The sequence below is a fragment of the Octodon degus genome, unplaced genomic scaffold, assembly GCF_000260255.1.
Source record: "Octodon degus isolate 3935 unplaced genomic scaffold, OctDeg1.0 scaffold00050, whole genome shotgun sequence".
Taxonomy (NCBI): Eukaryota; Metazoa; Chordata; class Mammalia; order Rodentia; family Octodontidae; genus Octodon; species Octodon degus.
The window spans coordinates 1,510,290-1,534,014 of NW_004524626.1; the positions used below are offsets into that span (position 1 = coordinate 1,510,290).

The 23,725-nt window shown below is 41.5% G+C and overlaps 1 protein-coding gene, 1 long non-coding RNA gene and 1 other non-coding gene across 3 annotated transcripts in view; 2 read left to right on the plus strand and 1 right to left on the minus strand.

Moving 5' to 3' along the window:
* Slc25a13 (solute carrier family 25 member 13) overlaps positions 1–23,725 on the plus strand; it is a 276,904-nt gene that overhangs the window by 116,082 nt on the left and 137,097 nt on the right. The window contains exons 2-4 of the mRNA XM_023716885.1: positions 1,807–2,011; positions 4,075–4,079; positions 12,304–12,357. Of these exons, the coding sequence (XP_023572653.1) occupies positions 1,807–2,011; positions 4,075–4,079; positions 12,304–12,357 (264 nt within the window). The remainder of the gene's footprint in view (positions 1–1,806; positions 2,012–4,074; positions 4,080–12,303; positions 12,358–23,725) is intronic.
* Positions 17,449–23,062, minus strand: LOC111817155. Its single transcript, XR_002821409.1, has 3 exons — positions 22,947–23,062; positions 20,141–20,344; positions 17,449–17,705 (listed from the first exon to the last, which is right to left on the minus strand). It is a non-coding gene; the product is annotated as an uncharacterized LOC111817155 (long non-coding RNA).
* On the plus strand, positions 22,527–22,654 carry LOC111817179. The gene has a single exon (XR_002821439.1). It is a non-coding gene; the product is annotated as a small nucleolar RNA SNORA30/SNORA37 family (small nucleolar RNA).

Consider the following 23,725-nt stretch of genomic DNA (forward strand, 5'->3'; position numbering starts at 1 on the left):
CAGAGCACGTCTTTCCTTTCACTTGTGAATGCAGGTCATTGTTCTTGTTATTCAGATTAGCGGCAGCAGCATTATTATTACTATTTTCGTTATCACCTATACCACCACAGTAGCTTCCCGGTGGTCCCATTGCCTTTAGTTTCTTTCCCTCCATCCTCCTCAGTGGTTCTGTGGGAATATTGTAAGATTGGCTTTTGTTGCCGTGATAAGAGCAGTACTTCTTCATGTGTGCAGTGCTTACCAGTTACTGAAAATACCCATCAGTGTGCAGTTGATATCACGTGTTATCAGTCCCCGTTCTCGTGCCCAGCTTCTAAAACTGAGGCGGATACTAGATCTGTCTTTGAGAAGCTCTCCGACTGCAGGGAGTAAGGTCACCAGATAACATAAATAACCAGTCTTCACTGTTTGATTTCGAATTATTTTGAAGGTATCAGGGAAGGTATTGAGAGCATCATTTGACAGGTAAGACAGTTAGGGCTCTGAAAGATGCACATAGTAGTAACATTAAGTTATGTCTATAGAAACTTAGTGAAAGCTAGACATTGTTCTGAGCACTATATGCATCAAAGTTATTTAATCTCCACAATGGACTCTGATACAGTATTTTCTCCCTCGTACAGACGGGAGACTCTTCCATGTTTAGGATAGCAAAGCTCTGTGAGACACAGACTAGTGGCTGGTGCAGGGCTGCACTGCACGTGGCGGAGCTGTGGCTTGAACACAGACAGCCTGACCCAGAGCTCACGCGCATGGTCATTGTTCTACGTTGCCTTTCGCTTTTCCTTGTTACGCCGCCCTATGGCTTCTGTTGTCTGTAAAATAAACTTTGTAGAAAGTCAAATCCTTCTTGATGTTGGCTGTGTTTCTAATGCTTTTGGTGCTTTTTCTGCTGTTATCTCCCACTCCCTTCTCGTTTTTAGGGAATGTACACAAGCCACATATTCCTTCCCATAAAACTGTGGCAGTGGTGTGGCAGGAATAAGAGCAGGGGCTTGCTCACGGGATTGAGTCTGTAACATGGAGCCCGGGCAGGCGCAGTGTCTCCTGGGATTTCTCTGTGCTGATGGGCAGGTTTCTTCGAAGTGCTCACGAGTAGTCTTAGCTTTCCTTTCCTTGGAATCTGCTGATTCACAGGCTGCAGAGGAAATCTGATTAGCTCAGAGCTCGGCGAGCCTGTCAGCAGGATTCAGGTGTCCACAGCTGGTTCTGGCCAAAAGGGTGTCGGTACCTAGTGGGCATGGCACTAACTGTCCCATGTGATGCATCTTATTTGATCTTTACTTTCTCCCTGCTTTTTTAATATAAGAGAAAATAAGAGGTCGTGTTTGTTACTGGCTAGTAGTAGAGTCCTTACTATGTCTCCAGGCCTTTTTTGAGATAGAGTCTCAAAAGTTGCTAAGTTGTTAATGCTGGGATTGATCTTGCGATTCTCTTGCCTCAGCCTCTTGGAATGCTGGGTTTACAGGCCCTGCACCACATCTGGCAATAAATCAGATTTGTTAAAAGCATAATTACAATGTCATTATCAGATCTAGAACTAAATTAGAACAATTCCTTAATAACGCCACATATCTGTTCTGTATACATTTTTTTTTTCATTTGCCTTTATTTAAGTGTATAGTTTCAAAATAGGGTTTCAGTTGTCTTTTAACTAACGGCCACGTACATCATGGTTGCTTTTTGTGTCTTCGTTTTCTTTTGATCTTCAGGCTCTTCTTGAACCCTCTGCTTCATGCTCCTCTTTTCCTCTGAGAGACAGAGTGGTGTTATGCTTAAAGTTACCGCTCTGTGTTTGTGTTACAGTTCTGCCACTTGCTACGTGAACTACTCAACCTGCTTGTGCCTGAGTTGCTCCTGTCAAGTGGCACCTACTTTTGGGAGGCATTGGAAGGTCAGAAGCCCGCAGAGCTGAGCGGAGCTGGGCCAGCACAAGCTGTAGAAGTGTTAGCTGTTGACCTGGAGACAGAGGGCTGCTTAGAGACCTGGCGGGAGTCCCCGGGCTGTGGACGTGGGTGCAGGAAGGCTTGGGAAGGGGAAAGATGGCAGTCACTGGGCTGCAACTCCTGCTACGTGCATAGCTCCGTTTCTTCCTTTTGCTTCCTTCTGGGTTCTTAATTATGCTTCTGTTAGATGAGGTTGATGCAGAGCAGAATTTGAAATAGGTAAGGTATTATTTAGTGCAAGTAACTTCGCCATTGTCCTTTCATGTCGGGTGTTCTCTGCTTCTGTATTTATTAAGTTTGGTATTCTCTCCCAGAAGTCATTTTAACTTTTTATGGCATTATCTGGGCTTTCACAACCTGTGATCTCCTAAGTAGAGCCTTTCAGCACTTTATAAATATGTCATAGACTTTTTATATTCTTTTGTTCCCTACCAGGAACACACATTCCAGTCTTCAGAATAGTACAATCAGTTTTTATTCACTTAAGGAGCAGTAGTAATTTGACACTTGCTAATATGTAACAAATTATATCGGGAGCAGTAATTAACAATTGCAGCTGTTCTAATTATACTGTAACCTTGATGCTTTTTAAAAAATTAAGACTTAAGTTCTGCATATAATACTGGAAAGTAATATTCTGCATTAAGCAGGCCTGCCTTCTGAACCATGGGTATTTACGCATAATAAGGCTAAATGAATGAGAACATCAAAGTGGTCTCTGCTACAGTATTGTCTGGTGTCATGATTTGTTAGAGTAGCCTTAAACTATCTATCCTTACCAAACTGGGCACATCCTATAGGCATTACAATTAGTATCAAAATGCCCTGGGCTCCAGTTGTTTCTGGCTATATGATTTGTGAGGACTCATTTATGAGGACTCATTTCCCCAGCTGGACAGCATAAGCGCCTCCCTGGCAAGCACGGAGTCCTGAGTTTGATCCCTTGTGCAGCATGCTGTGCTGGCCCTAGAACCCTGGAACTAGGCATGGTGGTGAACACCTGTAATCTCAGCACTGGGGAGGCTGAGACAACAGGATCACTATGAGTCTGAGTTGCATAGTGAGACCCTATGTTAAAAGAATAAATAAGTTAAAATTAAAAAGAAAAAAAGCTCTTAAGAAACACCTCAACTTTCTCGTGTGAAAAGCAGGGTTTTAATGACTCCTCACCCTAAATGATTATTTAAATGAGATCCAATACAAAGCCTTTTGTCAGGCTTGGCACTGAGTAAAAGTGAGCTCCATGTTATTGTTATTGAGACTAATAAGCGATCCAGTTTACAACTTCATGCCTGTGCTCCCCAACTTGAGTGGAGTCCTCGTCGTCTCCCACTGTGTGTGCCTTGTTACAGCGTATACCGCACACACTTTGTACCAACTACTCAATGACAGTCTGCCATTCCCCTGGGGGCAGGGCTGCTGACACACTTGGCCTTGTCTCTTTAGGGCTTGGGGTGCACAGCTAGTGAGCAAGTAGAGCCTCCCCTTCTAAGCCAGTGGCTGTCAATCAAGATCAGGGTGGGGTAGAGTTATTCCCTAGAGGAGATGTGGCAGGGTCTGGTGACCTGTTTTGGGGTGTCACAACATGGTGGGGTGTAGGTTGCTACTGACATCTACTGGGTAGTAGCTAAGGATGGTGCTAAACATTTATAGTGTACCTGACATTTCAGCAGTGAATGATCACTGGAGCAAATGCTGAGAAACCGTAGTCCAAGGCAACCTGGGTACATGGGCCGTAACCTGGTGGGAAAGGTATGAACCTGCGATAGACCAGTCTGTGTGTGGCCTGCAGTTTTCTCAACTGTGGAGGAAAAGAATTTCACTTCTTAAGGGTTATTTGGAAAGAAAGGGAGATCATGCTTGGCTAGTGACTGCCTGTTCAGATTCACTTGGAGATTCCAGCCATCCATTGTCCTTTCTTGCCTGAGAGGAACACCCCACAGTACGTCTTGCCTCTCCCGACACCAGAGTGAAAGTTCAATTCCTGTCTCTTCATTGCATTCAGGACACAAACAAGTGACCTAACTTAGCCAGCCACGTGCTCACGTGTGCAAGATCAGTGGGGAAGAGGGCAGGGTGAGGAAGCAGTGCATGCGAAGCTTCTCATTTCCTTTTACCTGAGAGGCAGCCAAGGTAGAGATCGGCTTTTCCTGTGAGGCCTACATGGATTTCTTGTGAAGACATTCTGGGGCAGTTTTGGGCACTGCTGGTAGTGACTGGGCCTCAGGATGATTTTCCAGCTTTCTTAATGAAATAGTGGTTATCTCATAGCATTTTAACAAACTATTTTGTTTTCTTAGCCTGTTGTCTTCTCTTGCCTGGTTCTGAAGTCAGCATATGTTGGATCTTTTTTCTTTCCATTTATGCTCAGGATTAGAAATGTCACACAATCTTGTTCTCAGCTGTTTTTTTAAGATCATGTAACCATTATAATTTTATCAGTGTAGGATTTACAGGATGCTTGCCTTTCATCCTAACTGGTTGTTAGGTACCTTTCTGAATTAGATAAGGTGGAGTTTATCACCATTTTATCCTTGTTGGGGATGAAGAAACCAAAGGTTACTAGCAAAGCCCGAAGTTAATGTGTTAGCACAGGTCAGCCTTCTTTCTCCTAAAGTTTCTATCACCTGTTGATGTCAGCATGAGTAAGCATCTTCTGTCTCAATAAAGAATTGAGGATGTAAACAGAAAAAATTATCTTTTAGAAAAGATGCATACTCTCTCTTGTCAGTTCTGTACTCGGGACCATCTGCTGGAATGTTAGCTTTCGCTTAATGACAGTGATAGTAGAATCTAAAATCAGTGTGTTTAAGGCCTTTTTGGCATAACAGAACCTACAGTGAAGACACTGCTGTGCATTTCTTAACTCCTATATTCTGCTTCTTATTATCACACTTAATGGTTATGGTTTTACAGTTGGTTAGTGTTTGTCTACAGCACAGCAGAGTCAACGCCAGCATATGTCACAGCCTGCTGAGTTGTTCTGATAAACTTTCCAGTATCCCTGAAATGACCCGCTTGTATAATTACCAAGTGGGTTAACATTTGTGGCATTAGATACTTTGTAAGTTAACTGTTGAGTGATAGGAACTTTTGAAGGTTGATTACAAAGAAAAGTTGTGATTTGAAGAATGCTTCACTTGGCATCTTGTTGTGTACTAGTTTTAATGTCAACTATTTCCATAATTACCATCTTTCATTTATTAGGATTTAAGGAAACCTAAAGGATGAGTGACTTAGCTGTTTCAATAAGAACATTTTCTTAAACTTGATGAGACAACTCTTTCTTTCTTTCTTCAAGTTAATGGTAATTGTGGTTTTTTGGGAATTCCAAGCTTTCTTTTGCAATTACCAATTGTATCAGTCAAGGTTCACTTGCAGAGAACAGAATACACTCTGGCTGGTTTAAAACAAGGGAGATTTATTACAACATATTAAGTGGCTTACAGAGCTTTTTGGTGAAGGTGAGGAAACATTTGAGGTTGAGCTCTCAGGAATGACTTTTAGAAGTTCCCAGTACAGCAGGCCACCAAGGAAGTAGTGGCCGCCTGTGGAGCCAGGATGCTCCCTGCTAAGAAGCGCATGTCTCAAGACAGTGTTGCCAGTTCTATGGGAAGACAGGAAGGACCTACAGGAAAATCAAACCCTCCCATCAGGAGTGTGGACCTCAACTTTCAAATTTTTGATTTACAAATGTCACCCTATTTCATTTTACTGATGGCACCTGGACCTCATAGCTGCAAGGGAGTCTGGGAAGTATAGTTGTAACTGTTAAGTCTCGACACTGCAGGAAACTAGAGAAGAAGGGTCATCCTGGCTGCTAAATTGTTAGGTTACACAACAGGGTGCCTCTCACTGGGATTCAGGTTCACCTACATTTGATTCCTCAAACACAAAAGACAGTGCGAGGATGTTTTTGTTTGCTCATTCTGCCCTTATCAGTGCACATTTGCTTGTTTATGTACATACTGTAAGCTACTGGTTTTTATTTCATATGTGTGATACTTATGTAAGGCTGTGCTCCTCTGAACTCAGACATTTCAAGTTTGGGAAGGGAATTGGAGAAATACTGCTGAAGGAAAGCAGTGTTGTGTAGTTCATGATACAGCAACAAATGCTGTGGCCTTAGATTATAAAATACAGGTGCTGTGCTCATGTACATACAGTTTTAGTCTTGTAGGGAGCTTTTAGGACACCTGTTTGGGAGATTCTGATTGGGATTCCATTGATCTTTTACAAACACTTTGGTCTTAAGTGAAAACCTGAAAGTCCTGATCAGCCCCACTTCATCTAAAGCTGTGTTTCTTAAACTTTGTGTCAGGACAGCCTGCAGGGTTTGTGAAACACAGACAGCTGAGCTCCACCCTACAGTGTCTTCTGGACCCTACCAGTATCATTCTAGAGTTTCCAGGTGATACTGGTACTGACAGTTCAGGTACCACACTTTGAGAATCACAGATCTGAAGGGAGCTGCTGATTTTTATTGTAAATATCTGACTTTTTTTGTATGTGGCAGTGTGTATGTGTGTGTGTGTGTGTGTGTGTGGTTCTGGGGGTTGAACCTAGGATCTTGTGTCTCTACCATGAAAGAATCAACATTCTTCCTTTCTTGTTGTTTGTTTGGGCTGGAATCATCTGAGGAGTAAGATGCCCTGGGAAGATGAGGATCTCACATCTTTAGAGCTTCCCAGAGTGAGAAGAGAGCCTCATTTGTCGTTGCATTTTATTCTTCAAGTGAGGAATCTTTATTTTGTATAGGCTGTCTTATATAAAAATGGAAAGTAGACATAACCATTTTGAGTGCATGGTTTTGTAGCACCATGATTTATTATTAATAGTGAGCCTATAACCATGGACATACTATAGAATAAGAAAGCCAGTTTACATTTCTTCAATGCTGGTGATATTGAACATTTTTTTCATGTATTTATTTGCATATCTGTGCTTCTGCTGAGAAGTGTATTTATTTTTGTTGCCCAATTTTTTATTTATCATCCAGGCATCAAATAACATGTGGGAGGCTGTGGCACAAGGAACTGTGTTGTACATTGTTGGTGTGAATATAAACTAGTGCAACAGCTATGGAGATCAATATGGAGATTATTTTAAAAGATGAAATAGAAATTCAACACAGGTCTGTCTCTTCTAGGCATCTTCCTAAACAAGTTAAAGTCATCATATTACAGTGATACATACCCATGTTTATAGCAGCACAATTCATAACTGTTTCAAAAATCGTAGAAACGGTCTCTATGCCCATCAACCAAGAATGGACAAAGAAAATGTATGTGTTACACTTCCATAAAGAAGATAAACTTGAAGCATTTATAGGTAAATGGATGCATCACAAGATCATGATATTAAGTGAAGTAAACCAAATGTACAGATTTAACAGTCATATAGTTTCTCTTACATGAGAAACCCAAAATATAAATAAAGAGCAAAATAAAAGATAAAAAGAAGTAGGGAGATCTTTTTTTCAAATGAGAAAGGGAGCAAAAGATGGAGAGGGGAGAGAGGGAAAAGGGATGAAGAGAAAAGGGAACTAGAGCTTTCGCAAATACGAAGGAGGGCAAGTATTAGAGGGAGCAGGGAAGGACAGAAGGGGAAGGGGACAATAAAAAAATTAAGATTCATTTTATACATGTTACAAACTGTCCACAATAAATGTAAATACTAATTTATTGGTAAATAAATGTAATTATTTACTAATAAAAAGGGGGGAAGTTTAGAAAATATTCCTACAAATAGGAATAGTCTTTTCTGCAAGACCCTTCCCTTTGACTGCTCTAAGTTGTATTAGAATGAAACTGAGTTCATCAGTCCTTAAAGGTATCTTTCTGGTTCTTGTCATATTTTTCTTTCTGCCCCACATTCTTTTTAATACCAGTTATTCAGTTATTGAAGTTGTACTGTTGATTTTTTTTTTTTTTTTTAAGCTTGAGCTATACATAGCGTGTTTTTCAGGCACAATCAGTGATCTAGTCTCATGAATATAAGTCAGCCAGCTTGGAGGAGGGGCCCAAGGAAGATTTTTGCAGGGTAAAGAGTACATATGTGCAAGACATCAGCAGTACAGCAGTAGTAGGCAGCCAAGTAGAGCACAAAAGCAGCTTGCATCTTTGTTGTATAATTCTTACACATTTTATCACACATTTACATTCTTACATGCTTGCTCATGTAAGCATGATTGTCCGGTGCTGAGTCCTGACTGCATGACTGTATCCTGTTCTGTTCCTGCACTAGGCAGCGGGTTCACATCATTGGATGTACTCAGACATCACTGAGCATTGGCTCAGTCTGAATGATTCCCCACAATATAGCTAGTGTTTGTCTTGTCAAAAGTGCTACATGTTTTGGGTTGGGGAGATAGTGCAGTGGTCTAAGCACCGGCCTGTTAAGTGCAAAGTTCTGAGTTCAGTCCCCAGTACCAAAAACAAAAAGTGTTAAATGTTTAATGATTCTCAAGTTTTTCCTTGAGGAACTACATTAAGACTAGGAATTTTCATATGAAAGCAGTTGTGCACTTCTCTCAATTTTTGTATGAAGCATTAATGAAGAGTTTTTCAACTGGTAAAACACCCTTTTCCCTTCCCTCTTAACCTTGGGATGGTGTGAAATGTTATTTAACAGAGTAGAGAATTTATTGTTTGACGGAAATGAAATATTTCAGTCATCTGCAAAGAACTTTTAGTTTTTTTCTTTCTTTGTAATTTACTCTTTATGTTTGAAAGCCATATCCTTGATGTACATTTTTGATATAAAAGTTTTGTTTGATGTTGGAATTCATATGCAAAAGATGCAAATTCAGAAGACTAATGATAAAAATATAGCAATTAGATTTTAAGAAGGGTATGGTTTTCGTATATGAAAAACACACAAATAACAATGAATATGGGCCTTCTGGAAACAATCTAAAGCTGGATAAATCTTCTGAAGCCCAAGAATAAATTAAGTCTAATAATTCCAGGCTTGTGTAAAGTAAGGTGTGCATGCTAATTAGCTGTTCTGAATTAATTTTAAAGGGTATCTGCATTTCTGTGGCTCCCCTTTTATAGTTCATATCACAGAACTACCTGGGTATTGGCTTTGCCAGTAGGTAGAATCCATTTAGGTAAATATTCAGAATACTGGCTCTTCTCATTGCAATTTTTTGTGGTCTTCAGTGATGCTGTGGAAGTATTCTTCCCTCACAGTGGATGACAGATGAGTAAGAATAGGAGCTGGAAATAGTGGAAATTCCAAGAAAAACACAGCCTTTGATGAGTAGGGAACAGATGCAATTAGTGCAGACATGAGTCCAGGTCTGGTGGTGACTTTTCTCAGTCTACCCTGTATTGATCCACTGGTATCCATGCTTAACCAGAAAGAACCTAGAACCTAATAAACATTTCAGTGAGCCTCAGGAAAATTCCATATTGATCATTAACTATTTAATGCAAATTTCATATCTATAGTTAAGAAATAATAGCATTCAATGGGACTAGGACAATAGAGAGTTAGACACGAGTTAGAATTTCTTAATTGTTTGGTGGTTTTTAAATTCCATAAATTCTCTTTGCTTCTTTCCTCCCAATTTCTCCCTTCTTTTTTTGAATCAGGTTACTTATCATTTAGAAGTTTTGCTTAAGAGTGAGAATAATAGAATATAATACAAAACCTTTGGATACATAATATAATGATAGATACCATTTGTTGTGTGCTTTAATTGTACAGTACTTTTAGTGCTAACCCTAAATGAATTGCCTCGTATCATCCTTGCATCTGTTCAAGGGTTCCTGTTTCATAGATGAGCAAAATGAGACTGAAGAGGTCAGAGCATCAAGGTCATGCTCTCAGAGTTTTAAGAGGTCAGACCTGCACCCCGGGCAAGGATGGTTTGATATGAAAGCTGTGTCCTTAAATATGAACATGGATGGACACTACAAATAGGTAGTTGGGAGGAGAAATTGGGAGACCCTTGATTTCTCTCTGTGTGGTATATAATATTCCTGGGTTACATTAGATTCACATAGAAGTTGCCTACAGTGTGATGCAGTAGGAGGTAGGAGATTTGTGATCGGAAGACTGAGAAGACACAGGGACGTAAGCAGTAATATATGTCCCACCTCACTCAGTGAAGACCTGAAAAATTAATAGTCATGCTTTGAAAACTCTGAAGTTGCCTTCCTCTTGCTGATGTTATTTGTGAATGTTGGCCGTTCGCTGTACAGATTGTTTTCTTTTGTGTTCTATGCCCTAAATACTGTGTAAGTTACAAAGTGAACACTTCAGATATTCTCACAGAGGTGCACTTCGATCATTTTGGGATCAGTAAGCACAGTGTGGGATTGTAGGGCGGGGGAAATTCATTCTAAGATAGTATTGGTCAGGAAAGCCTTTACAAAGTGCATGGTATAGTGAATGGAGAAGGTATAAGGCTATGGTATTCAGATAGAATAAGGCTACTTGTTCATATGTGGAAAAATTCTGCTGCTTTTAAAAGGGAAACAAACTAAGAACTTTAGCTACCACATGCTAGTTTAAAAAAGTTACTGATAGGGCTGGTAGGATAGCTCAGCAGACTAAAGCACTTGCTTCGGCAGAGCACAGTGGCGGAGGTTCAATCCCCTGCGTGCTGTGCCAGCCCTGCTTCCAGGGTGCGCTGAGATGGCAATTGAGACCGGGCATGGCGGCGTGCCTGCAATCCCAGCACCTGAGAGCTGAAAACAGGAGGATCACTATGAGTCCGATCTGTGTAGTGAGACCCTGTAGACCCTGTCCTAAATTCATAAAAAAGAAAAAAAATGTTACTGATAGACTGTTATAAGGTGGAGAATTCTTCCCATGGAGGAGGGAATTTGCCTGCCCTGGACATGGGGATGAGAGGCACTTTCTATGACATCTACACCAGTAGTGTTTGTCCCACCCCATCTTACCTCACTTGTGGGGACCTCACCAGAGGGAAAACTCTTCAGAAACTTTCAGTGTCATTTATCTTGGCCAAGTTGGTTGGTTAGGAATCTGTTTTTTTCTCTTATTGAACAGGAGGAATGCTGATTAATTCAGAATTTTAAGAAAAAGAGTGCAAATTCTTTTTTTTTTTTTTTTTTGAGGAACTGGGGATTGAACTCAGGCCCTTGCGCTTGCCAGGGAAGTGCTTATCCCACTGAGCCATCTCCCTGGCCCTAGAGTGCAAATTCTTATTGCATGGGTGGTTGCAGGTACTCCGCTAAAATGGAAAGTTATCAGTTATGCTTTGGGCAACGTGGTGATCATCCAGTTGGTTTCAGCAGTATTACCTCCCCTTCCAGTGATTAATTAATAAAATTATTCATGACAGTGGTGGCAAAGGAGCTCAAGTAGCTCCATATTTAGAGACAGAGAACCCATTGTGCAGAGGTCTCAGCAGAGGCTTTACAAACACACACAAGGGGTTTAGAATAATTTGCATAAATCTCCCTGTGGATAGAGACGCGGCTCCAGTGTTGGGGTGGTTCCAGGAACCTCTCCCTGGCTGTATCATGGTGTAGCACTGTGCTTGGTGAGAATTCAGTCTCATGACAGTTTTGGCCAGCAGGACTGGGTGATGGGATGCTGAATAAGCCCACTGTTCGGTTCTAATAAGGGCTCTTTTGTGTTGGTCTGAGCCAGTCATATTCAAGTTTCTCTTGCTTTTTCTCCAGTGATGTTTGTGGATTTTGTAGCCTTTAGAATTAAGCACAACACACATTTTTAGTTAATCTGTTGAATTTTACTCAAAGCTAGCCACAGCCCCTTGTGTTTCTAGAATTAGAGAATAATAGTCATACCTTTGGAGACTTCTGATTTATTAAATTAAAACTTTGGAAAGAGTTTAAGTTTCTTGGCATTCCCAGGTAGTGCGGTATTCCTAGATGTCCTGGTGGAGCTGTAGGAAGTAATTCCTTTAGGTTATTTAATGTGATTTGCCTAGTTCAGTGACTTCTTTAAGAGATATGTTTCCTTGCATAACTAGCAAAAGAGGTTGTACTTTAGCGTAATATTTAATATTCCCCTCTGGAAGGACAGGACATACTCTGGAATGTAGTTTAAACATGCCAGGTGTTAACAGATCTGTTTGAGCTTTTGTTTTTTTCTTCTAAGAAATGATATGATTAAACTCTCGATCTTAAGAACTTTAACTACTGGTTTCTTTTCAGAATGTTACCATTCTAGAAGCCACATATGGAGTGTAATTTGAAATCTGGGGACTAATTTATGCACTGTGGCATTTTAGTACTTTAATACAAAAATGAAATACACTGAATTCTAACCTGAAGTTTATTTTCCTTCAGTCTGCTAGCTTGATTTCTCAGCTTTATTCTAATAACATAAACATTTTTATGTTTATTTATAGGTGGCTTTAACTAAGAGAGCAGATCCAGCTGAGCTTAGGACAATATTTTTGAAGGTCAGTATAAAGGAATCTATTTTGTGCCTTACTTGGTTTGTGTTCTATAACTTTGAAAGATTATTTTCAAGCAGCTTTTTGTTTCATTGTTAAATGTTTTTAAATCCCCAAAGTGTCTTTACCTAGGACTTATGAAAGAGGTCCTTTACAGTTCTATTTTTTAAATGTATATGAAATATCAGGTAGTTGTTTAAGATGGCAACATGGTTTATACTTAAGTTTCTTTTTAACTGAAAAGGAGTCACTGGAAGATTTTGTCTTGCAGCTCATTCACCTCTTCAGGATTGATCTGTGAAGGACAATGGTAATGCTTCTCCTAAGAAGTTTAAAGGTGTTTATAAAATTCTGTAGTCTTTCATTCTGCAGGACAGACTATTCCTGTTTCTCCTTGCTAGAAGCTGCTTATGGTGACTGAAATCATTGTCATAACCATTGTCATTTGATGATACCTGTGGAGCCTGTGGGAGACCTCAGTGTGAATAGCCACAGGCACCAGAGTACAGCACAGAGCATATAAACTGATTTTCTTGGCTTACTAGATTTCTGTTTACTTTATATTGTTGGGCAATGGAAGATCAAAACAGGAAAAGTCTCCCTTCACTATAAACACTGCAGCATGTTTATGTTATTTAGCTAAAATTAAAGTACTTAGAAAAGAGAAGGCCACTCTTGCAAAGGTAATAAAATACTATGTGGGCCTTTTCTAAACATTATGTAAAGGGAGCAGGACTGAATTGAGAGAAGAATCGAGAAATGTGATGTGTGCTGGCTCAGATGTAGAAAGTTACTGTTATTATTATTGTTACTATTTTTATGTAATACTGGGGAATAAATCTGGGGGTCTCATGCATGCTGCACAGCCCTTTTTATTTTGAGAAAGCATCTTGCTGAGTTGCCAAGGACGCCTCTGAATTTTTGATCCTCAAGGGTTAGCCTCCCAGACAGGAGCTACTGTGCCTTGTAGAAGTTACTACATCTGAGAGCCTTACTTTCCTCAGCAAAATATGTTAGGATTCTAAAGACTGAAGGCTGAGGGTATAGCTCAGATAAGTGAAGAAGTTCATGCCTAGTGTTTGCAGAACTGGGGGTCAGTGTCGAGTGCTCCAAAACAAAAGGATAAAAAGAGACATCAGAGAATTTGAGAACTGGTAGGATTTTGGTATAATGGAATTATGACCAATTGATTTTAGTTCTGATAATTATACTGGTTACCTTTCCCTTTGTTGAAACAAAGTACCCAACATTCCTAATTTCATTTGGCTCAGGGGTTTGAGGTTTCAACCCATGGTCATCAGGATTCAGAGCAGATGCATTATGGGTGAAGGGCGTGGTAGAGCAAGGCTATTCACCTTAAAGCTACACAAAGGCAGTGGGCTGGAGAGAAGAAAAGCAGATACCATCCCTGAGGTGGTGCCCCTTGCCCCACCTGGATCCACCTGGAAATGTGTCTTACCTGGTCTCTCTCAGTTCACCTGAGTTGACAATCATGATTGACAGTCATAACAATGGTATTCTGATTATGAGAATATACAGTTTATCTTTAGAGATAAACTGTTTATGGATGAGATCATCATGTCTGAGATTTGCTTTTAAATAATTCAGTTTTGGTGGTTTGGGGAAAATGAGTGACTAGTAGGATATTTTTTTTAATTGGAAGTAGGATGTTTGGTTTATATACTAGTCTCTCTACTTTGCATATGTTTGAACATTTTCATAATACAAAAGTTAGAAAAACTGGGGCTGGGAAGATAGCTCAGCAGTCAGAGTTCCTGTCTGGCAAGTGTAAGGGTGAAGGTTCGATCCTCAGTACCTCATGCCGTGGCAGCCCTGGAACCCTAGATGTGCCGTGCCAGCCTCGAAACCAGGAGTGGTGCTGTATGCCTGTAATCCCAGTGCTGGGGAGGTGAGATAGGAGGATCACTGTGAGTCTAATCTACACAGTGAGACCCTGGACCAAATCACTAAATACATTTTAAAAAATGTATTGAAGTTATAAATATTCATAAAGATTCAAAATCAAATAATTACTATGAACATGCCTAGTGCCTGATACACATTAGATACTGATAAGAGTAAATAAGTAACTTTAACTAGTTAAAGTATAGGAAGGATGATTCCAGAAGAAAATGATGCAACATAGGAACAGTTTTCAGAGGGAGGGAGAAAAAATAGATTTATAAGGAGGTTTAGAGTGTGTATAAAAGCAAAATTCTTTATAAATTTGCTTTGAGCCCAGAAGAGACATCACAGAATAGAGATCCTAAGGTAGAAAAGGATTCTGATGAATATAAGTCCAGAAAAAAAGAAGAGCATTTGTTTCTTCTTCAATTTAATACTTGTTGCTTTGCATGTTGGGCCCAGCTCTATTGTGATGAGGTAGCTGAAGGACTCATAAGGTTGATTTGTGTATTTACAGCCTGTTGATTTTTCAGACTCCTATGTAATTCTAAAAGGCATTTGTTGAAGATCAGCTGAGTTGGCTGCCAGGGATCCTGGAGAAGTGGGTTGAAGTCATAGTCACTCCTTGAAGTGAGAACACTCTTTCAGTTTAGTAAGAGATGTGACATCTTTCTAGCAGAAGATGAGAACCGTGTGGAGGGTATCTGAACAAATATTGCGGTTTTGATGCTCACTGATCTTGTGGCATGATCCCTTGGAAAGACCCCAGTTAAAGTCAGTGCCCCCTTTTGGGGCCACAAGGCAGCTGGGGAAGCCACTTAAAATCCTGGTTTGGAATAGCATCTTTGCCAGCCACGACATCCACTCACTGCCCAGGACTCTGTGTTGGGGAAAGTCTGGGTGGCCAAGGTAGACCAAGGAGGGCGGGAACTCATGGGGCATGCGGACCTGGAGGCCGAGTAGAATCTTGGGGACTTGCGAGGGAGCTTTTGAGAGCTATGTGGAGGTGAGGGGACAGGAATACCTGAAGAAAACAGCATCAGCAGTCTGCTGAAGGAATTGTGGGTCTTGCAGAGGCTCTGGTGACCTCACCCGGTCTGGATAGAGCAGAAGCAACACGAATCCACTGTGGCTGAGCACCCTGAGATTCTTGTTTCCTGTCCACTACAGACAGGATTGAGGGGAAGGGGAGAAAGAGGAGCAAGGCTCCAAGGGGCTACCAGGCCAGACTTTTTAGTTAAGTACAGAGCAGCAAGAGGCATTCTGCAAACCATTGTGCACCGCTGCTTTTCAGGTGTGAAGTTTTCTTGACTTGATTTTCTTCCTAATAAAAATTCTGTGTGAAATAAACCAAGTGTCTGTCCACTAAAACAAATAGAGAAAGGATTCTTCTGTATCTTGGGGAAGCTAGAAAGGAGGTCCATTGTATCCATTGCATCAGATGGGTGGGTACTGGAGGAGCTGGCAGCTCTGGCGCCCAGGAGCGCCTGTTGGCCTGGGCTAGACGCGGAAGGAGGGCTCCTGGAGGGTGGAGCTGGGCCTAATTCGGGGTGTACTATGTGTTTTTGAGTTAAAAATCAGTTCTATTTTTACTTTTCTTTTTCTTTTTTTCTTTTTTAAGTTTACCTATGAGATGTTAGGTACAGTGTTAGGTGCTCAGCATGCAAGGATGCATAAATTATGTCCTTAAACATCTTACTATATGTATGTGTGAGAATGTTAAAAGCCATCATATAACTGATAAGAATATGTAACATTAATTAGCAGGAAGATAATGTTGACTGATTCCATCTTCCTGCTCAGGATCATTCATAGATAAGATTTCTAAGCTGTGCTTGAAGGCAAGGGGATGCTTGGCAGACGGAGAAGGTAAAGGAGGGCATTGAGGCAAAGGAAGACTGTTCCTGGGAAAGAAAACAAGTTGCACGAAGCAGAGAGCCAGAGGTGCCAGGCTTACGGAGGGAATAGCCAGTAACTGGTGTGGGCAAGTCAGGACTTTGTGTAAATGGGCCAGGCTAAGGCAGTTGAGCTTTTCAGGTAGGGTTTTCTTTTGTGAAGTTGTGAAGTGGTGGGAGAGATTTTATGTCGATATGCAATAGAAGTCTAGGTAGTCAATTCATTTCTAATCTCAATGTTGACTGGCCTCTTTCTTTCCCTTTCCCTTTCCCTTTCTCTTTCCCTTTCTCTTCCCCTTTTCTTTCCCCCTCCCCTTGCCTCTCTCCCTTCCACTTCTCTCTCCCCTCCCTCTCCCTTCTCTTTCCTATTCCCTTTTCCTTCTGTTCTCATTTCCCTTCCCTTTCTCCTTCCCCACTTCCCCACTCTGTCTCTCTTCCTTTTTCCCTTCCCCTTCCCCCCTTCCCCCTTCCCCTTCCCTCCCCTCCCCTCCCCTCCCATCCCCTTCCTTCCCTTCCCTTTTTGCCTAATGCTTTGTTGTTACTTCATGTTAAATGGATGAATATTGAATGTTTACACTCAGCTTATAGTTTGAGCCAGGCACCACAAAACTCTAGTATGAGTTGGATGACCAAAAGAAGTATAAATAATGTCCCGTCTCTAAGAAGTTCAAATTTTATGCAGAACAAATTTATAAGCATCCAGCACATAAAAAAGAATCTAAGTCAGCATACTGAAAGGGTCTGCCTGTGTGGTTACAGCAGATACCACAGGAAATGGAAGAAGGGTTGGTCACCATTGTGGGCAGTGGTCATGGAAGGCTGGTGGGGAGAAAGTGAGGAGCCCCCGAAGAGTGCAGAGGAGGTGAGGCTGTGGGGAAGGGTCGGGGGCAGGCTTGGAGATGGGTTTGGCAGAAAATGGCATCTCTAGGTTAAAGAATTTTTGCTCTTAAAATGTTTATTCAAATGCAGCTCTGTGCCAGGGATTCTGCTAAGTATTACAGGGTATGAGCTACAAAACAGGAAAGGTAATTGGGAGTTTGGTGTTTCACTAAACAATAGGTATCACTGAGGGAGCAATCCAGTTGTAGGAGAGTGGGCATGTCATAGGACTGCAGCAAGGACCTGAGGCACAGGGCCCTTGGTTCTGGTCCCATCAGAGGCCTCAGAACTCAAGTAAGATTTGGCACCAGGAGTAGTGAGGAGTGAGGGACACTCAGAAGGAGTATTTGGTGAATACAACTGACCTTTTCTAATAGATGAGAGAGAGAGCACAGAGTGAGCGTGACTGTCATGTACAGCCTGTGTACAAAGAGGTGTCTGCAGAAACAACAGAGAAGTTGAGGTGAGAACCAGGGGAAGGATGGGGTGTGGAAGGCTGAGAAGAAACCACACTTCTGGTGTGGGAGATAGGAAAGTAGGGGTCAGGAGCTGGCAGGAGGGGTGGGATGTGCTGCAGAGTCATGGTGAATGACTTGCATTCTTAGTCTGTCAGCGAAAGCATGATACTTCAAAAATTTTGTAGACAAAATTTGAGAAAGTTAATTCTTCGTAAACCTGTTTCCAACAAATCAGTTCATGTCATTAATGAAGACGCATAAAGAAGATAACCTTTCATCTCAGTATAGATAGATGTCAGCTCCCCATCCTCTACCATTCTCTCCCCTCCCCTCTTTCACTCTCCTCCCCCATGCCCTTTCTGTGCTTCAGGATGTCTTCATAAGGAGACAGGAAAAAACAGGCTGTATTATATTTAACTTTCCCCTTACCTAATATATTCTGAATACCTTTTTCTATAATTGGATGTGTTTCTTCAGGATTTTTAATTCAGTGTGATTTTCCTGTGTGTGTGTGACTGTTTTACATAATTTAACCATTCTCTAAGATTGGATGTTTAGTTGTCCCCTCTGCTTTGCTGTCATAACAACAGTGTAATGAATACCTTTGTATCCACATTTTTATGTGTAGCTAATATTATTTTCATAGGAGAAGTTCCTAGCAGTTTCATCATTGGGTTAAAGAGTACGTTGACAATAGATTAAGGCTTTTGATTGTTCTTTTCTTGGTAGACTTCCTTTCATGAGGTTGTGTCAGGATATATTTTGGGTGGAAATGTGGAAGTATACATTAAATTTGCATTTTAACAAATGACAGTATTTTAAACTAGCCATTTATGATTCTAAATTATATTTTTGACTTTATTGTGACAATTTTCAACATATAGAAAATAGAATGGTTCAGTAACTCCTATGTAACCAGCATATAATTTAAATTAATGTTTGTCATATTAGTTTATATGTGTATACTACATTTTACTGAATTATCTCAATGTGTTAGGTATCATAATTCACCTTAAGTACTTTAGTATTCAGCTTCAAATAATAAGCATTTTTTCCATGGTCTTAATCCCATTGTACATTTAATGAAATGCACAGTAAGTAACTAGTAACATGAAGTACTCAATCCATACTGCTATTCTTAGGTATTTTTTTCTTCCATCCCTACAAGAGGAAAGCAAAGCAAGGAGTAGCCAGATGACGTGAGCTGGTAAGCAGAGAGAGCCCCAGGGCTTGGGAAGACGCCCAGGATTTGCCCCTTAGCCCTGGGATGTGAGTGGCTGGCCGACTGGGGCAGCTGGACCAGTAGGCTCTGGCTGGCTCAGGAACTTGTCCTCAAGGTGCAGCCAGTGAAGGGGCAGCTTCCTTTTCCACCTTGGCTTTCTGTCTTCACTGACTGTGGTGATGTTTCATGGTGGAGACAGTTGGTATTATCCAAGGATGTGTAATGCATCCTGATAGCCTTTCCACTTTGTAGGCATATGGAAATTATATTAAAACTCCTGAAAAATAAGAGATGGAGACTTCTGGTCTCATCCGGTCAGCTAGTCCAAAGGAGCACTCAGTGATGTTCTTAAAGGTGTAGCGTGTATAAGAAATACTCCACCCCAACCCTACCTTCTGTGCATTGCTGCAGAGAAGCAGAGCTGCTTAGCAATGCCCTGGTCCATGTTCTTTTTATCAATATAAGGGATAGACTTGGGCATGCTTAATCACAAAACACTGTTCCAGCTTCCTTTGTAATGAGCTGGTTGATTAATTGATTTTGTATTTTAGGGAAGGGTCTCCAGGATGTTCAAGGTCTCACTACTAGATCAGACTCAGTGATCTGCCTGTTTACAGCCTCCTGAAAGCTGGGATTATAGGCCTGTGCCACCACGCCCAGTCTCAATTGCCATCTCAACATGCCCCAGGTGTAGGGCCGGCACAGCAGCCTGGAGATCCAACTCCTGGCTGGCACTTTAATCTGCTGAGCTATTTGACCAGCTCTTATAATGACCTGATTTTGCAAACAGAAGAAAATCTTTTTATTTTTATCTTATTATTATTTTTAAATTTATGTGTCTTATACAGGGTCTCCATATGCAGCTGGGACTCATAGTGATCCTCCTGTTTTGAGCCTCCTCAGTGCTGGGATTATAGGTGTATGCCACCATGCTTGGACTTGGTAACAGGCTCAGTGTCCCTGGGGGCGAGGCCGGCGTGGCATGTGGTACCAAGGATCAAATCCTGGTCCCTGTGCTTGCCTAAGCAGGTGCTTAGTCCACTGAGCTCTCTCACCTGCCCTAGAAAACCCTTTTATGTATTGAAGTTTTTATATTGTTTGTTTGTTTGTTTGTTTTTTGTGGAACCAGGGATTGAACCCAGGCCCTTGCGCTTGCCAGGGAAGTGCTTATTCTGATGAGCTATCTCCCTGGCCCCTATATTGTTATTTTTAAGAGATGATTGCTTAAAAAAAACAAAAACAAAAACAAAAAACTACTAAAAAAATAAGGGCAATAAAAGCTCTCAGTGTTTTTTTAATGTAAACTATTGAAATATAGACAAGGTGCACAGGCCAGTGTGTACAGCTGCACCAGTGTGTACAGGGGAGGTGCAGCACAGCCCCAGACCCCGAGTACCTCAGATGCCCCTCTGCTCAGCGCGCACGCTCACCTGGAAGCCCGTTGTCCAACTTCTCTCACCAGGTTTTAGTTTCTCTACTCTTCAGAATGTCCTTATACAATGTGTATTCTTCTGTCTGTCTTTTTTACCGTAAGCAGAACCCAGGACCTTGAGCATGCGTGGTGAGTGCTGTGCCGCCGAGTCGCTGTGCAGCACTGTCTGCTTTCTTTTGTCCCCAGTATTTATGAGGTGAGACTGAAAACTACAGTGACTATGTCAATAAGACACACATTGCCATCAGTCCTCTTCAGAATATCCCTCCCGCCCCTGCCTGGTGCTTGGAACATACTTCCCTGATTGTTCTTGCCACTTTCTGAAGCAGCTCTGGAAGTCCTCATAGTGATGTCTTTAGTTTGGTCATTTGACTTTGGAGAGTACCAGAAGCCTAAGGTTCCAGATCCAGTGAATTGGGGGATAGGGACGCACAGTGCCATTTTCACCTGGCTGCCTTTCTGTTCATTGGTGTCTGGTGGTGGCATTCACCATATTTTTGATCATCCTTTGTAAAAACACTTGCGAAAGAGAACTTCAGAACTGCTTTAGAAAATGGGTGATGAGATATGCTTGAAATGAGCGGTCATGTTTTGAGAGGGCTTATAGCCATACATTTTTTAAAGATTTAAATATTTACAGTATATTTCAGCCATAGCTGGTATGTAGAGACTCATCTCTACTGTGTGGAGATAGCTTCTGTTGCTATTTTTTCTTCTTGTGTGACAGTGTGTCCACCTGTATGTCTTGTGACTGCGTGACATTTGACTTACATGTAGTACTTTGCTGTTACAGATCATGCTGCGAGCGGGTAGGTCAGCGTGTTCTTCGGTGCTGTGGTATGTTTGTGTGCAGACACAAACGTCTGTTGGAGACAGTTGTGGCTGAAATTGCTGGGTCTGTGGTTTTCTGTATCATCCCTAGTTATCGTAGATACTGTCTAGCAGTTTTCTTAAACAGTTTACGAGTTTATTCTTAGAACACCAGTGTTGGAGAATATTTGTTCTGCATTTTGCCAACGTTTATTATTCTCCATTCTTTCGTGGGTGAGTAGTGAAATATTGTTAATAATTTTATTTTGCATTTTCAACGGAATTTTCTTGTAGAGGGCAGCAACTAACAATGAGTCTGAAGGTGATTTGGGCAAAATCAGGGTGATCATGGGCATGGAAAACTACAAACATGAAGTCTGTCATAAAATGTATCATTTCTTAGCCTTTAATTCATCTGAATAGTATTTACTGACCATGCCTCACTATGTGTTGTGTACTAGCATGGGAGTTTCAGGACAGAGCCATGAAAAAGACAGGAAAAAGCCCTGTCTTGACTGAGCTCTTCTTCTAGTTGTAGCAGAGAAGCCACATGAGATCTTGCAGGCACAGACAGATCAACTGAAAGGGTCGTCCGGGAGCGCTTCCAGTGACCAGAGCAGCCGCCAGTCCATCCCGGTCTCTCCTGTGCGGTTGAAGTGACCTTAGAATGCCCAGGGGTCCTAGGAAGCCAGGCAGGCTCATTGGCGCTGATGCTGGGCAGGGAGCCTCCTTGTCAGAGCTTTTCCTGGAGCCCACGTGGTAATCTCGTGTGTGGAGCGAATCCACACTAAGTGTGTGGGGGGGATGATTTGGTTTGTGGTCCTTAAACAGCCAGTGGACTAAATGAGAAAAACTCAGGTTGGAGGAGCCTTGCCTCAGACCCACACAGAAATCAAGGTCTGATGTATTAAATAAAACTTAAAGGTAAAAAGGTAAACCTACTTGAAATAGTCGAGAGAAGCTGTGCATCAATATTTAGTCTTGGGATGAGGAAAGACTAGTTTTTAAGACAGGAAAAATAATGAAAGAAATTGCAAAGATAAAAAATAAAAATAACCCAGAAAAATATATACAATATGATAGACAAAAGTGGGCAGAGGACAAGCTCACACACTGTTGGTGGGAGTGAATTAACACTTCTGGACAGCAGCGTGGTACTAAGGGCCAGGAACCCTAAAGCTCTTCTTCCACTCAACAGTTTCTTTAGGAATCTAGCCTTCAGAAATTCCAAGTATTGGACAGATGTTATGCACAAACATGGCTGTCTTCACTTAAAAATTTCAAAAACTGGAAATAATCTACATGTGTACTGCCAGGAAAAAAGTTAAATTGTTTTAAAATAAATTAATCACTATTACAAGGAAACATAGGTACAACTCTTAAATCATAGGGTTGTTTTAATTACTGTTGATGTATCCTTTTATATTTCAAGCTTGTTTTGCCTCAGGAAAATCAAAATACATTCTTCTTTTACATGTCTGAAAAACTGAATTAAATGCTAACTGAAGAATGATAGGTTTACTCTGCTTTTTGTGCACTGTGATAAAAACATGTTAATTAGAGACAGTAAAGTACTAGCACTTTGACAGATCTTCCGCTTGGCAGTGGGGTCAAGATTTGGTAGCTGGTGCTGAAAGAAAGCCCTTGATTGCATCCTCGCCTGGTGCTGTACCAGTGGCAGCTGTCACTCGGGGATACAGAAAAATAATAACATAGAATGTTTAGGAAGAGCAGATTGTGTATATTGCATTGTGCTTAAGCAGTTAAATAAATAATGTTATTTATTTCAGTGACACCTGATGAAGCCAATAATATCATGGTACCCATTTTGCAGGTGAAGAATCTGAGCCCCAGAAAGTATTTACACAAAGCCATTTAAGTGGCGAGAGGCCCAGTGCAGCCCAAGATACGTCAGAGCTGGTCACTTAGTCTGCATTGGGACAGAAATGTAGAAATGACAGTGGCTTTTTAAAAACAGTTATGATCAGACTTACCTCTAGGGTTGCAGAGGACGGGGAGATGCTGTCCGTGTACGTCACTTCTCTAGGGATACCCTTCCCCGTGACTGCCACCCCTGCCTGCCAGCTCTGTCCTTGTAGCTTCTCTGTCCTCCTGTCCCTCACTGATAAGCCTGAGAATGTGGAGACTGTGTCCTCCTCCGCAGGCCACCACATGATCTGTACACTATTTATGGCAGTTCCCACAGACCTTGGAGCCTCATAAGACAGGAGCAGACATGTCCCCTCTTACTGGAGCTGGAACGTGTCCCACCTGAGGCAATACTGGGAGAACACTGGGAAGAAGCATCGCATCCCACCCCTAATTTTCTGTACGACTTTATGGAGTGGAGAGAACATTAACTTGGGTGGGGGTTCTGCCTACTTTCTGAAAATCCCGCGAGAGGCCGTGGCTCAGTTTCCTTTTCCACTCAGTTTGTCATCCTTTCTGCAGCTTGGGTACCTTCGTGGCTTCTGTTAAGACAAAACCTAGACAAGTTAAAGTTTTAATGAGTTGTTGAGTATTCAGTGATTCATGAACTGGGCAGCAGCAGACGGCATGTGACTCAGGCCTGCATCAGGGGCTGGCAGGGGAAACATTCATAGCATGCCAGGGAAGCAAGACAAAGAAAATGTATTGCATTGGTCAAGCAGAAAGTTGCTTGTTAGAGGTCAGTTTGGTGCTTCCAGTTTGGTTGAACTTAGGGTTTGTTTTGCTGCTGATGCTGAGTCAGGCTTGGGTTTGCTTTTATAGTTACACAGGAACCCAAGGGGCT